The following is a 14,821-nucleotide window of genomic DNA, read 5'->3' as shown; positions in this document are numbered from 1 at the left end:
AGTTTCCAGAGAGTCCCACTCAGGTCTACCTCTTGACTTTTGACAAACTGCAAGGTAGCATCAGACTTTCAAGTCCCCACTGTCATGGCAACTCTAGGTCACCTTGGCCCAAGCTGACCAGTTCTAATTGGATTTTTAACCATACTTTTGTTTACAGCTTTTCTGACTAGGAGGAACTAGCTTATCTCCCATAGTTTCAGGATCTAGTCACAAAAGCCTCCTGGGTTCCGCCCCTTGACATTATCTTGGGCTTGCATTTCTCCTGCAGATAACAGGTAGTTTCCTGAGGAATGTGACATATCCTGTCCACTGAGACCAGGCAGGACTGCAGGTAAATTTCTTCTCGGTAAAGAAATCATGTGGGGTTCGGCACACTGGGCCCATTTTATAGAATTATTCTCTTAACCTCAGGTTCCCACCATTCACATCTGTCTGTCCCCTAACATTCTCTTAAAAATTGTGAGGAACTCACAAAAATTTTTGTTCAAAATATATTCACAAGTTGTTGATTATACTAGTACAAAGTTGAAAACTGGGTAGATATATTTATCAAATAAACTGGTAGAAGTAATGATAATTGTTTTTATTAATTGAGAAACCTGCTGGTGTCAGATGCTGACTGGGAAGTTATGAACATATGACTTCAGTGAGGGAGATGCCGTCATCATCTCTATCTAACCCAAAGTAGTCGAGGAACTGAGAGGTAAGGTAGCTTGCCCGAGGTCGAATATTAAGGAAGCAGGAGAGTCAGGAATTGAACAGAAGTATCTTTCCCAAGAGTCCATGTTCTCCTCACTAATTGATTTGCTTCTAGGACGCTACAGTCCGTGGGTCCCCTGTGCTATTTCTTTTCTTTCTTTTTTTTTTTTTCCCAGTGTGGGGGATTGAACCCAGGGCCTTGTGCTTGCAAGGCAACCACTCTACCAATGGAGCTCTATCCCCAGCACCCCCTGTGCTATTTCATTGCATGGTAGCACTTACAGGGTGGATGCTGTAGTTCAGTCAAAAAAATACATTTTAATAAGTATGAAATTATGTGGGGAAATGCTTATATTGAAATAGGGAGAAAACAGTAGATCAAACTATATACTGTATCATTATAGTTCAGGTGTGTGTGTGTGTGCATAAAATCAAAATTTAAATTTCTCCAAGTGAGGGGTTATAGAAGATTTCGTTTCCTCTTTTATGCTTTCTTAAATATTCTGAACTTTTGTTAATGAGAAGGAACTGCTATGATTATCAGAAAATGTATTAAAAATATTTAGGTTGCTGAAAAAAAATCAATACCAGAATTGCCAAGAACAGGATTTAGACTCCCTCAATAGTTAGATAGTAAATTGGGAAGTCTAAGTAGCAAATTAAAAGAAAAACTACTGTTTGGGGGGATGGGAATAGGTGGAAGAAGGCTATTCAGACAAGGAAGGGCCTGAAAGCAACGACCGCAACGCCTATGCTAGATTAACTTTGCACGCTGACTTCTACCTTTGATTTATGCCAGCTAGACACAGGCAGTTTCTGGCAGTCATTAGGATTCACTGTAGACTGAAAGCGAATTGAAGACTTGATGTTTTCTGAAAAAAAAAACAGGAAAAGCTATGAACCCAAGAGCTACAATCTCTGGATTGGAGGGTTTCAATATACCATAAAAAAACTGTGAAAAGAGCCTTATTTGTGACAATAACTCAAAAAGGCATCCAGGCAGGGTCTATCAGCAGCAGCAGATGAGTCTGACAGAGACCCACCTTGTGATGACTGGGCCCAGCCACCCAGCACATGCCAATCTTGTTATTCACAATGGAAGCCTGAGACTCAAGATAATGCCATTTGGCCCCACACTCAGTATAAAGAATGCCTTTTCCTGCCTTTCTGGGAAATTTAAGGCAGAACCTGACCCTTAACAGGCCTTTGGCATTTCCCTGAATGCAGAGTAGATTAGGGATTTTTTTTTTTTTTTTTTGATTGGAAACTAACTTGAGTTCACTCTGGAAACCCTTATTTGGCACACATACATCTGGCTATTTCACAGAAATTTCAACTTCGCAAAGAAACTGGAGTTGATTTCTCGTCTGGGAAAAGCTGTTAGTTGTTGGTGGACAACAGAAGTCTCAGCACAGAGAAGAGCAGAGAAGTTTCCTGTTGAGACTCACTCAAAGAAAACCCCAAAGGAGAACTCTGAGAACTCATTTGGGCATGAAGCTTCCAGGGCAAAGGGGTACTCTTTACATAGATAAATGCCATCTACTGATCAGCAGATGCAAGCGGATTCTTCTCCGGACTCCTGTGGCTCATGGGATGAGGATCTGGCTCCGAGGAGGGCAACTGCCCTTCCTGCTGCTGCTCTGTGGTCTGCAGACACGCACCGGGCGTGCTGAGGTAGGGAGCAATTGAGGAGGTGGCCTCTCTAAAGTCAGTGCGCCAATAGGACATTCTCAAGACAAGCTCTAAATGACCCAAACCTTAGGCACTTGGGATCTAATTTCATGCAAACATTTTAGCAAATGATGATAGTAAAGACTTTGAAAATAATTATTAAAAATTAAAAATTCTTTATAGTTCATAAATTTGGCATTATGGAATTTAGTGTCATAGTTATTTTCTTGATTCGCCCCCAGTAATTAAAATACTGCTTCCATGGGACAAATAAGGCAAAATCAACCAAATCTTTATGGGTTTAAACTGTATCCTACAGACCAACTCAAGTTATAAGTGATCTAACTTAAAGATCTATATGTTGAAAATAACCTCATATTAAGAGATGATAGGGTACATATTTGAAATCTACTTTTGGAATTTTATCCTGAGATCTGATAATATGATAGTATTGGTTTGATTTGTTTTGGTTTGGTTTGGTTTGACTCAGCTTGACTTAAATAGATTTTATAAACGTATTTGGAAATCTAAAGAGTTATTGGTTAAAATCATTTAATCAGTCTGAAAATTTTGTTCTCCTTTACATACAACCAGAACAAAAATTACATAGTAAAAATGCCAAATGATATGATTTTGAGTTCCAGTCCCAACAGCCTTGATACCAGAGAGTCTTCTAATAAGTACTGTTTATTAGAAAAGCATCATCACTTTGCAAGTCAAGAAGCATCTATTTAAATTTAGATAATTCATAGAAGACTTTAAATTATAGACTAATGATACTTAGTAAACCTCCATTCAAATTTCTAACTTCAGTTTTCTCACACAGTAGGTGTCAAAAGTAATTGACTACCCATTAAAAAGGAAAATATCTTCCCCCTCCTGGTTTTCAAAAGGTGGAGGGACCTGACCACTGTTTAACCCTTCACTCACTCAGCTCCCTGGAGGTAGACAAAATATTTCACAGGCAACCTTAAGAAGAGTAAGTGGGAACACTGAGTTGGGCTCTGCTCTTTTTCCTTCTCTTGAGAGTGAGTTAGTCTGATAGCAAAGGGTTTGAGTTCTGTCCTCCTCCATTCTCCTCTATCCAAGAATCTTAAGCAGGAGGTCTCGGTCCAGTACTGCCTATAACTGAGTGGACAAGCCTGCCTGCTTCTGGAATTTACTCCAGAAGCCCACTTGCCACCAGACCTAAAGATGTGTGCTTCAACATGGGCTTATTCAGTAAAAAGAAAGATAATTTGGTCTTGATTTTTTTTCCTCAATATTTTCAGAACCTGGGTAGTTAAGAGTGTTGTTATTACTGGACTGTCCCATGGAGAATCCAACATTACTTGTCACTTAAGGCGTTTATTCAATAAAATTCAAAGATTTAATACAGGTTAGGCATTTGTAAAAGAGATGCATCAAAGAATAAAAAGGGTGAGGAAAGTAGAAGAAACAGAAAGTATAAGGTTGATGAATGTTTTTTCTTCCAAGCATTAGTATGCAAAAACACTGTGGTTTCAGTTCTACAAAAAGGTTAGTTCCTCCCTAAGGAGGTGAATTTTTTTCACTTTTCAATAATACTTATGAAATCAAATTCAATTGCTGTCACTGGTGTAGAAATGATGTGGGGATCATTACACTGGATGCAGTGTAATGATTTTGAGTAAAATTTACTTCAGCCAATACTGGTTTTGAGATGATTTGGGTTTATAGAGTATAGTAAATCTGATTTGAATAATTAAAATCAAGGTGTTTTTTACATTTATAGGTTGCAGTTAAAATTGACTTTGATTTGGCGCCAGCTTCCTTTGATGATCAGTACCACGGCTGTAGCAAACAGGTCATGGAGGAGCTAAATCAAGGAGATTATTTCAGAAAGGAACTAGACACCCATAAGAATTATTCCAAGGTGTGGCACAAAGCCCACTTAACCTGGTTGAACCAAGCCAGAGTTCTCCCCAAGGACATGACAATTACACATGCTGTGGCTCTCCTGGTTTACACATTGAATAACAATGTGCGCTCTGACTTTTCTAGGGCCATGGCCAGTGCTGCCAGGTCTCCACAGCAGTATAGACATTCATTCCATTTCAAATATCTACACTACTACCTGACCTCAGCAATCCAGCTGCTGAGGAAAGAGACCATTGTGAAGAATGGTACCTTGTGTTATGAGGTACATCACAGCATGAAGGAGTTCCCCTTTGAAGCCCACATAGGTGCCACCATTCGATTTGGCCAATTCATTTCTACCTCCCTCCTAAAAGAAGAGACACAGAAGTTTGGGAGCCAAATGCTGTTTACCATATTTACCTGCATGGGTGTACCTGTACAAGACTTCTCCCTCAGGAAGGAAGTCCTGATCCCTCCGTATGAGTTTTTTGAAGTGGTAAATACCAGCTACCATTCAAAAGGATCTTGGTTGCAGTTGCAGTCCGCTGGAAATCTGAGCACATCTAACTGCCAGCTGCTTAAAGGTAACCTTGATTGAAACTGAATTCACTCTTGTTAGGATCATAGACCACTTTTTTAATATAAAAGTTATTTTTTCTGAGTAGGTGTGGTGGGGAGCCCAAAACATGGAAATTAGTTTCTAGTAATGGTGGAACTAACTGATTAGAGAAGGGCTGCCTTGTGTCAGGTTTAACCCCTCTTTTCATTTCAACTATCTCTAAAAATAAAAAAGAATGTATGCAAGGGCACTACAATTACATGCCTCATCCCATAAAGGACATATTCCAAGAGCCCCGGTTGATGCCTGAAAACCACAGACAGTATCAAACCCTGTGTACTATGCTCTTCCACATGGGACTCGCAGTGGGAATGGTTGTTTTCAATAAAAGAAAATAAATGTCATTTCAAGCAGAGAACAGCATGTGCCAAATCCCAGGGATTTCAGACAGCCTGGTGTCTTCAGGAAATCTCTAAAATTCTGTGTGCTAGGGTATAGAATGTGGAGGGAGACGGGAAAAAGGGAAATGGGATTTACAAGGCAGGAGAGTTCTAAGTGGGCCTGATTATATAGGGACTTGTGATCCATGCCGTGGACTCTTGAACATCATGCTTTAGGTAATAAGAAGTCATTAGATGTCTTAAAGAAGTGAAACATCAATAGATCAATATTTTAGAAAGATCTGTGATGATATTATAAAAAAAAGACCTAAAGCAGGAGAAATTAGAGATGATACAAAAAATTAGTTAAGCTCTTACAGAAAAATGTGATCGAATTCATTCACGCTCAGAGTTAATTGTAATCCAAATGCAAGAGGTAACTGCAACCCAGCTACAGAATCTGCCTTTGAAATATCCTCAAATCTCTCCCAACTCCATCAATATCATTACTGTTTATAATTTCAGCTCAGCATTTCTCAACATCTTAAGTTCTTAGTATTGCCAAGTCTTTAGAAAGGCATCCACACTGAGGTCTAGAGCCTGCTCACTCAGGCTTATCTCTATCTATAAACACAGACCAGGGAGAGACCAACTGCCAATACTTTTATCTCCTCTCTTCTCTCCTTGGCAGCATCAGCAATACCAATGAAATGAGTACATAACCCATACACCCCAGAGGCTAGTGCTTGCAGTGGATGAAAAACCACAGAGGAAAATGAAGAAAACAGTGAGAATCTGATAATAAATGAGAACACTCATAGCCAGTTTTGATGGTTTTTTGGAACTGCACCCATGTAGAACACTACTATTTCTTTTTCATCATGAATTTGGTAATGTAATTTTTCTACTAGGATAATGAGCACAGCAATATATTCAATAAAAAAGAAGTCATAGAATATTTATATGGGAAGTGGGAAACTGACGAAGGGGGTATATCATAGAAACTATGACTCTTGTGCTACCACTCTATATATCTCAAAGAAAAATATTTCAGAACCACTACCTCAACATCCCCCCCAAAAAACTAATGGTCTTTTTTTTTTTTTTTTTTTTTCCCTGTGGTGAAACTACCCAAAGGCAACTTAAACCCAACTTTGAATTAAGGCTTATCTGGGATAGCCATATATATTACTAGATCACTGGTTGGTCTTTTTTTTTTTTTTTTTTTTTTTGGTGGGGGGAATGGATACATTTATTATCCTGAAAGTGCTGAAGTTTCCTTAGGGCACAACCTAAATGCATGCAAGTTTTTATAAATCAATTATACCTCAGTAAAATATATGGAAAAACCCAACAAGTCATACATTACAAGTTTAAATTTAGAAAAAAATGGGGCCAAGAAACTAAAGATTTGAGTAGGAAGATAACCACAAAAACAAAACAAATATTTCTAAATAACAAAAGATATCTATATACAAACAAGCCACTGTGAGCAATAGAGCATGTTAAAATGTACTAATATAGAACAGCATTGTCAAGGCAGATCCTGCAACAGCAGATTTTCTTCTAGGTTACCACAAGTTCAAAGCTATTTTATTGTAATAGCAAAATGTTATTTGCCTTTTTTATTCTGGTTCTCCCAAGTGTGTATAACTGGTTGGTCTTGAGTAGATATTTGAAATCACAAATCACACTTAGGGAATTGATAATCTTATATTACTCCAAAACTCTTTGTGGGCAGTACCTTGACTACATAGGTATTTAAGAGTTAGGCATGGAATCCAGGCAGTTTGACACCAAATTCTCCCTGAGTGCATATCCATCAGTACCACTTATTAGTTCTGTATTTTGTTCAAGTTGCTTAAACTTTTAAGTTCTTTTTTTCATCCACATAATAAGCATCATCATAGAACTTTGTGAAAATAAAATAAAATGCTAAACTATTTAAAATGCATTCCCTAGCATATAATAAATTAGTGTGTTTGTTATTAACTTTAGTCCCCGGCACAGAGAGGTTCTCAACCTATTTTTATTGAATGAATGAATAAATAATGATGAATGAATGAAGCATTCCCTTTCATACCTCTGAGCGAACTGGAACTTGTGTGAAATGGCCATATAATTCAATTGACTAAAAACAGTTCCAATATTTGAAAACCTAAAGAAGAAAAATACCAGAGGTTGGACCCCTTGTCAAGAGTGAGGAGTTTTAGTCCGAGTGCAAATGATCTGCAATGTGGTCATTACAATTTAAGTAGTCATAAATACTTTTCTCTAGAATTTCATCAGTTAGAAACTTGTGTAACCTTGGGAAGAGAATTTGTAAATGGCAGAATAAAACTACCACTGGCACCAGGGCATGGTGGCTCGTGCCTAGAATCCCAGTAACTCAGGAGACCAAGACAGGAAGAGTTCAAGTTGAAGGCCAGCCTGGGCAATTTAGCAAGAGTCTGTCTCAAAATTAAGTATATGTATATATACTTAATATAATGTGTATATATATATATATATATATATATATATATATATATATATATATATTATAAAGGGCTGGGGGTGGAGCTCAGTGGAAGAATGCCTCTGTCTTCAACCCCTAAACCAAGAAAAATAAAAATAAAAAATACTACAAGTATACAAGGTGATATTTTTCTTTATAAATTGAGGAGGGAAGAGACAGAACAGAGGCATCACATAATCAGCCAAGTGAAGAGAGAGTACACTCAAGAGCATAGCTTCCCCATCCTTCAGTTTATGTCAGATTTGGTCTCATGTACTTGCAACTCAGAGTTCAGAGAGTTCCCAGGAATCTGCTGTCTTCAGAGAATCAAGAGGTCAAATTAATGGCATAATACATTCAAGGGAGTAAATGTGTCAAAGAAACATTGTTTTAGTCATTCTAAACTAACAGCTTTGCCCTCTAATTCTTCTATCACCCTTCAGAGGACCTATACTGGTTACCATAGAAACATGTTTTAGTGCTTATTGGGAGACTCAAAATATGTTAACAGAATGCAAATTAGTTATTTGCCCTTAAATACTGCTTCTTTCAGCAACATAATCTGTGCCAAAAATCTGTAGACACACAAATACATGCTCTGTTCTGTATCATTGGATTCACAAAGAAGAGGGATTTATTTGTTAAAATGGTTCACATAATCAAAATTCTTAACATGTTTCTAGATAAATATAGCCAATTGTTTGTATTAGCCTAATTTTACATGTAAATGCTGCCAGTTACTAGCAACAATAACATGGTAAGTGCCTTAATCTCTCTGTACCTCGGTTTCTTTACGTGTAAAATAGGAATTTTTGAAACCTACCTTATAAAATGAGAGTTTGGAGAAAAATGAATGAATATGTGTAAAAGTTATAAGAAAAGCATCTGACAGTCAACTTTTTAGCTACGGTTAGTTATAATTATTTATTGGGTTAACTTCCTATTTCTTTCCTGTTTTCTTTGACTCCGGCCTTCAGTAATCTTTTTTTCCCCCTATTTGTGGCATCACACTGACCTTGAGGTAGAATGTCTATCTCAGTTGAGTGGATGCAAGAACCAGCAATGAGTGAATCTGGAGACCACATGGCGTGGTAAAAAGTGGATAGACAGGAGCCAAAAAGATCTGGGTATATGTTAATAGTTGTGTGGTCTTATGTGAATGACTTAACCCCTGAGCCCATTTCTTCATTTATAAACTGGAAGCTGTGCTTGCTTTGTGGGAATGCTGTGACAGCACTTGGTACCCACCCATCCTCTCAAACACAGCTGAGAAACTGCAGAAAGATCTTTGCATATAGAAGTGGGACAATTGCTCAAAGCACAAATGTGTGCTTCAGGGAGATTGGCAGTTGAGAATAGAAACAAAAGAGACAGAAGGAATAAAGTTTACTGTTTTTTGAGTGTCTACTTTCTGCTACATGATATTCTGAAAGATTAGCACTCATTACTCTGCATTTTGATATAGGAAGGCTATAGATAACATTTGCCTCAAACATCAGATGAATTAGACATACTACATGTCAGTTTTACCTTTTCACTCTTTAAGTGTTCAAATATTTACTTCTGAAGCATCTGACATAATTCAGATTCGGAGTTCATAAAATAAAGTTAAAATTACCATGCATTTCCCTCAGACTCTATACCCCAAGTCGGAAATGACCAAAATTATATTATCATACACCAATCAAATGATACTTTCATAGCAATTTATCTTACAAAATGCTTTCACACACAATATCTGTTCAATTCTTACAACTACCTGTAAGTTGAGCTATTGACCACTGTCCAGAAGTGAGTACTGAGATTCAGAAAGGTTCAAGTGGTTTGTATAAAATTATCCATGTAGTTTACAAATGGCAAATGTGAGACCCTTTTCCATGTTTTCTCACAAGAATTCCAAGACAGATTCTCTATAGATTTGTTTCAGGAGATTAATTTGTCTTTCCTTCTAAAATCTTTCTCAAATCTTACTGAGAAATTATTAGTTCACATGATAACTCAGGTCATATATACATAAATGTAAAAATACACACACATCCATATATAATATGACAATAGTTGTCCTTTTTGCATGCAAGATAATATTAGCGCTTTCTATTTTAACCAGTTTTGATGGTATTAAACATTAATGGTTGTGATCTCCTAAACTGATATCATAACTTATTCGTGGATCACAACTGTAACAGGGTAATGAGGAAATAAAAAGCTTTGACTAGTAGTCCAGCAAAAAATGAAAGATAAATACAAAATTAAAAATAATGTGCAGTATCCTCAAACAAAAGATTTTTATATGGTAATTTATTTAATCACAGATATTTTACATTTATTCTTTTAAATATATTATCCATGTAAAAAATAATGTGAGCTAAAATGATAATGGCCATTAGAGAGGCAGAAAAAAGTATCAAGAGAGTTAGGAAGGAAAAGTTAACTTTAACCTGAGAGAATAATATTTTAAAAAAGATAATTTAATATCCTCATTATTATAAAGGGGTCTAGAATAGTCGACTTTCCATTACTGTAATAAAATGTCAGTGAAAAACAGTGCGTAAGGAAGAAAGGTTTATTTTGACTGAGAGTTTCAGAGGTTTCAATATATAGTTAGTTGTTTTGAGCCTGTGACAAGGCAGCATGTCATGGTAGTCAGGATGTGGTAGAACAAAACTGTTTATCTCATAACCATCGAGAAGTTAAAGAAAGAAAGAGGAAGGTGGGGGGTCCCATCCCCTTCAAAGTCAAATTACCTATGACCTAATTTCTTCACTAGGCCCCACCTATTAAAGTTTGCACCACCTCCAGTAGCTCCACAGGCTGGTGATTAGGCCTTTGGGGAACACTAATTCAACAAGTTAAAAGTTGATTTTTGAAGGATGAATATGACTAAAGAATAGTGGCTATATATGTGTGTCTTATTTGAAAATTATCCTAACAGCAGCTATAATTCATTCATTCAATCAGTATTTATTGAGCACTTACTATGTGCTAGGCACTATTCTAAGTCTAAGAAACAAAATAGGCAAAAATTCCTGCCTTTAGGGAATTTACATTCTAGTGTGATTAGCCACACAATAAATAAACCAAGTAAATGATGTAGTGTTAGTTAAGTTGTCAGTGGTACAGAGAAACAAAGCACAGCAAGGGAACAGGCAACTCGCTTGCTGTGGGAGGGAGTCATAATATTACACTGAGTGATTTGAGAAAGCTTCACAGGGAAGGTGACATGTACACAAAGATTGAAGTAAGAGCTAGTCATATGGATATCTCAGGAAAAGAACAGTCCAGGAGAGGAAACAGAAGGTGCAAAGGCACTGTTATGACTTAGATATGAGGTGTCCCCCAAAAGCTCATGTGTGAGACAATGGAAGAAAGTTTATAGGTGAAATGATTGGGTTGTGAGAGCTTTAACCCAATCAGTGAAGTAAGCCCCCAACAGGCAACAACCGAGTGGTAAATGTAGGCTGGTATGATATGGCTGAAGAAAGTGGGCACTGGGGCATACCTTTGGGGTATATATTTGGAGAGCTTAGGCTCTCCCTCTCCTTCCTGAATGCCAAGATCCCAACTGCTTCCCTCCACCACACTCTTCCACCATGATGTTCTGCCTCACCTCAAACCCTGAGGAATGGAGTGGGCCTTCTAAGGACTGAGACCTCTGAACCCATGAGCCCCCCAATAAACTTTTTCCTTCTAATTGTTCTTGTCAGGTCCTTTGGTCACAGCAGTGAAAAGCTGACTAAAACAGGCCCTAAATTAGGAGCAATCGCAAGAAAGCCAATATATGGAAGTGCACAAGGGCAGAGCAAATAACAAAGTTATGACAGGGATAATGTGGGGCCTTGACAGCAACTTAAAACCTCACACAAATTTAAATCACAATTTAAAGTCACTAGACTGCATGAGCTCTCCATAGATGTGCAATAAAGGAGAGAAGATGTCGAAGGACCAAAACTCAGCACATTGCAATTTAAAAAATCGGGATGAGAAGAAATAAGCCAAGAGGCCTAAAACAGAATAGTCAATGAGAAAGGAGAAAATCAATAGAATTAGTGTCCCAGGAGCAAAGTGAAGAGTATCAAGGAGGAGGAAGTGATTAACTATGACCAGTGTGGTTGATGGTCAGGTACACAAAGAGGATTGAGAATCTAAGCTCCAGGAACGTCAACAGATGATCTCTTGAATCAGGCTTTCTATCCCCAACTGGCTGGGTAACCTAAAATCAATCTCTTTACCTTTTGGCACCTGTTTTAACATCTGCAAAATAAATAAGTTGAGTTCTGTGAGTTAGAAAAATCTAAGAAAATACTTTTTGAATATTAGTTAACTTCAAACATTTTTATTAGGAATTTTTATGTTAATGATTAAAAAATAATGAATTAAAGGAGAAATGGGCTAGTTTGTCATTGTTGCTTTTAGAAAAAAATTCCTGCTACCTAACACATCTCTAATTTCCGTTCTGTTGTTTTTTACAGCTTCCAGCAAGAAGTGCGTCCCTGCTCCTATGGTTATTGCTTCTTTCTCCTTTTTGGCCAGTGTTATCATAGCTTCCAAAAGAAAAGTACAAAGGAATCCTGCAGCTCCTTTTTAAAATATACATATGCAAATGAAAAATTTGTATTGCTTTTGCTAATAATGGGAAGTTGTTTGCCAGAAAGGATGATTCCGTGATGCTTCTGCTGAAACCAGTGTGGCCTCCTCTTTGCTAGTTCTGTTTTGCCTTCCCTGTACACCTTTGCCTTTTCCAGTCAGGGCACCCTGAATACCCCTGGAGAATCATTCTGCACACCTACCATTTGATGCACAACTGTCCCAGATCACTGCTTATCAGTTGGCCTATAACTCATACCTTAGCCAATCAGTACAATTTTTTCTCCATTAAAGCAGAAGTTTATGCTGAAAAAGAAAGTAACTCGGTGATTATAGCCTATGAGATTAGATCAAGGTACTTTTTAGAAATTTGTTTTGGGAGTAGGGTAGGAATCTCTTTTTTGAGTAGAGCAAGTATGAGCTTACAGATGCTAGAAGCTATCTTACCAGCAAGAGAGGAGACCTGACTCCTTGAGAAAGCAGCTAACACAATGAAGGAAGAACTGAGAAATGAAAACAAAGTGAGACCCATTGAGAGTGTATGACCCTCTAGATCCATCGGGATCTGAAGCTGAGTATCCTTTTTCTTCACATAAATCCAGAAGTAATATTTTGCTTACATAATTTGAATTACATATTCTTTCTCACACAATTGAAAGAAATTCTGATGAACACAAATTCCCTGCCCTTTTTTTTTAGTTTAGTGATCCTATAAAGGAACAAATCAAAGAAGACTTTACCCCTACAACTTTAAAGCAAAGAAAAAATTGATCATCAAATGGAAAAGTTTTGAGTCACAGAGACCTAACCAAAGTGTAAATTTTCTTCAGAGGTTTTCATTGAAATTCAAGATCAAATTATTGTGGTCTCAGATGAGAAGAAACACAGAATCTTAAGCAATAAAAGAGAAAGGTAATAAAATATGTTAATGAAATCTCATTCACTGCCAGTTAACAGGGAGCTACATACAAGCTCCTAAAATACTACAAAAGCTAAAATTTAAATTCATTTTTGTTTATAAAGGACTAAATGAAATTTTTGACTTAAAATCTTCAGAATGAGAGTTTTCAAAGTGGTGGAATAGAAGAGGACGTGTTCCTGGCTGCTCTGTGGAGTGAAACCAAGAAAGCAGATAGGAAGCTTCTCAGGAAGGTGGGTGAACAAAAAAAGTGGGGAACTTCACTGGAATTTAAAACTGGACCTTCAAAGCAGATCAGGGACTTGGGAGGTTGAATGCAATAAAATATGGAAGAAATCCCCAGTAGTATGGCCACTGCTGTGGCCAGGCCTGAAGGACCAGTCAGAGCAGTCCCTCCATGAGCTCAGTGGAGGGATAAAGGAATTAAAAGAATCACATTTGTGGGAGGCCTAAGGCGTGGATGGGTACAGAGCATTTAGAGACCAAGTGTTGTCCAACAAACCTGAAGGACACACTGCACATCCATGTGCGGGGAAAGAAACCACCATCTCTCCAAGCAGTATGTGGAGTACAAAGGAAGGAACCGTTTTGCAATTGTGGTACAGGGACCAGCAGGTTGATTCCTGGCAATCCTGAGTTTGGCCTAAAATGCAGGCTCAGTAAACCCACACTGCACGACAAAGAGTGTGCTTAAGTGACCAGGAAAAAAAATTGAACATGGAAAGACACACATCTAGCTGGGAATTCAGAAGGGCAGGAGTGAGAGAGATTGGAGGCTGAACCAGAGACCAGGAAACATGGGGACTGAAGGTCACTTAGGGGACTAAGAATTGGCTCCCCCACCACATGAGTGGAACCCAGGGGAGATCCCTGGGGTACAGTTTTCCAGCATGTATTAGAAAAAACTGGACTCTGAAGGTGTACTGATTTAAAACTTCCAGACCAATTGGCATTCAGGGAAGAGCCTGGAGCCCAGCTGAGCCTAAACCCTGCCTCCAGGAATTCCGTCTATGGGATTAACTCCCTCACTCCAGCAATCCAGAGGGTGGGACATCAGATGACCCTACCTAAAACTGCTAAGAAGAGAAATTGAAAAACTTTCAAACTCCAACAGAAAGAATTCTTTAATTTTTCTTCAAGATCTTTTTTTCTTCTGTTTAATTATGACTGTAATGATAAATGGACATTTATACATATTCATATTTTTTTCTCATTTCTAGCATTTTTGAAGCCAGTTATTTTTCATGGATTAGTTTTTTGTGAACTCAGATGTTTGATTAGTATTTTTTAGTTTTCTTTGGTATTCTTTTATTTTTATTTTTAATTTTTAAAATTCTTACTTTATATGTTTTTTCTCCTCTATTTTCCTGGATTCTTTCTTATCTTCTACTAACAGCCAATCTCTATTTTTCTCTTTCACTCTTCCTTTAATTTTTTACTTCTTCTTCTCTCCTCCTCTTTCATAATCACATTTTATATCACTTCTGTTCTCTCCCTGTCCACCATTTGAAATTATAAACCTTCTTGAAAATGTTTTTATTGTAGGCAATAACTGATCATATCATTTGTTTATTGTGATAATTAACATTATAGATGTCATAATAAGAACTATTTGGTTTAATGCTCTATATTGT

At 37.5% G+C, this 14,821-nt stretch overlaps 1 protein-coding gene across 1 annotated transcript; it reads left to right on the top strand.

Moving 5' to 3' along the window:
• The first annotated feature begins 2,050 nt into the window (after positions 1–2,050).
• Positions 2,051–14,390, top strand: Art4 (ADP-ribosyltransferase 4 (inactive) (Dombrock blood group)). Its single transcript, XM_047550389.1, has 3 exons — positions 2,051–2,373; positions 4,124–4,832; positions 12,154–14,390. Exons 1-3 carry the CDS (start codon positions 2,191–2,193, stop codon positions 12,267–12,269), a joined length of 1,008 nt encoding a protein of 335 aa, XP_047406345.1. The 5' UTR covers positions 2,051–2,190; the 3' UTR covers positions 12,270–14,390.
• The last annotated feature ends 431 nt before the right edge of the window (positions 14,391–14,821 follow it).

Source organism: Sciurus carolinensis, chromosome 4 (genome assembly GCF_902686445.1).
Source record: "Sciurus carolinensis chromosome 4, mSciCar1.2, whole genome shotgun sequence".
NCBI lineage: Eukaryota > Metazoa > Chordata > Mammalia > Rodentia > Sciuridae > Sciurus > Sciurus carolinensis.
The sequence above is the reverse complement of the archived record's forward strand: the minus strand, read 5'-3'. Positions and strand labels throughout refer to the sequence as shown.

Excerpts from the sequence above, each read along its gene's own strand:
- Art4 (XM_047550389.1), top strand. The coding sequence starts at position 2,191 with ATGAAGCTTCCAGGGCAAAGGGGTACTCTTTACATAGATAAATGCCAT. Across the intron at positions 2,374-4,123 it reads CACGCACCGGGCGTGCTGAG|GTTGCAGTTAAAATTGACTT; the intron begins GTAGGGAGCAAT and ends TTACATTTATAG. Across the intron at positions 4,833-12,153 it reads TAACTGCCAGCTGCTTAAAG|CTTCCAGCAAGAAGTGCGTC; the intron begins GTAACCTTGATT and ends TGTTTTTTACAG.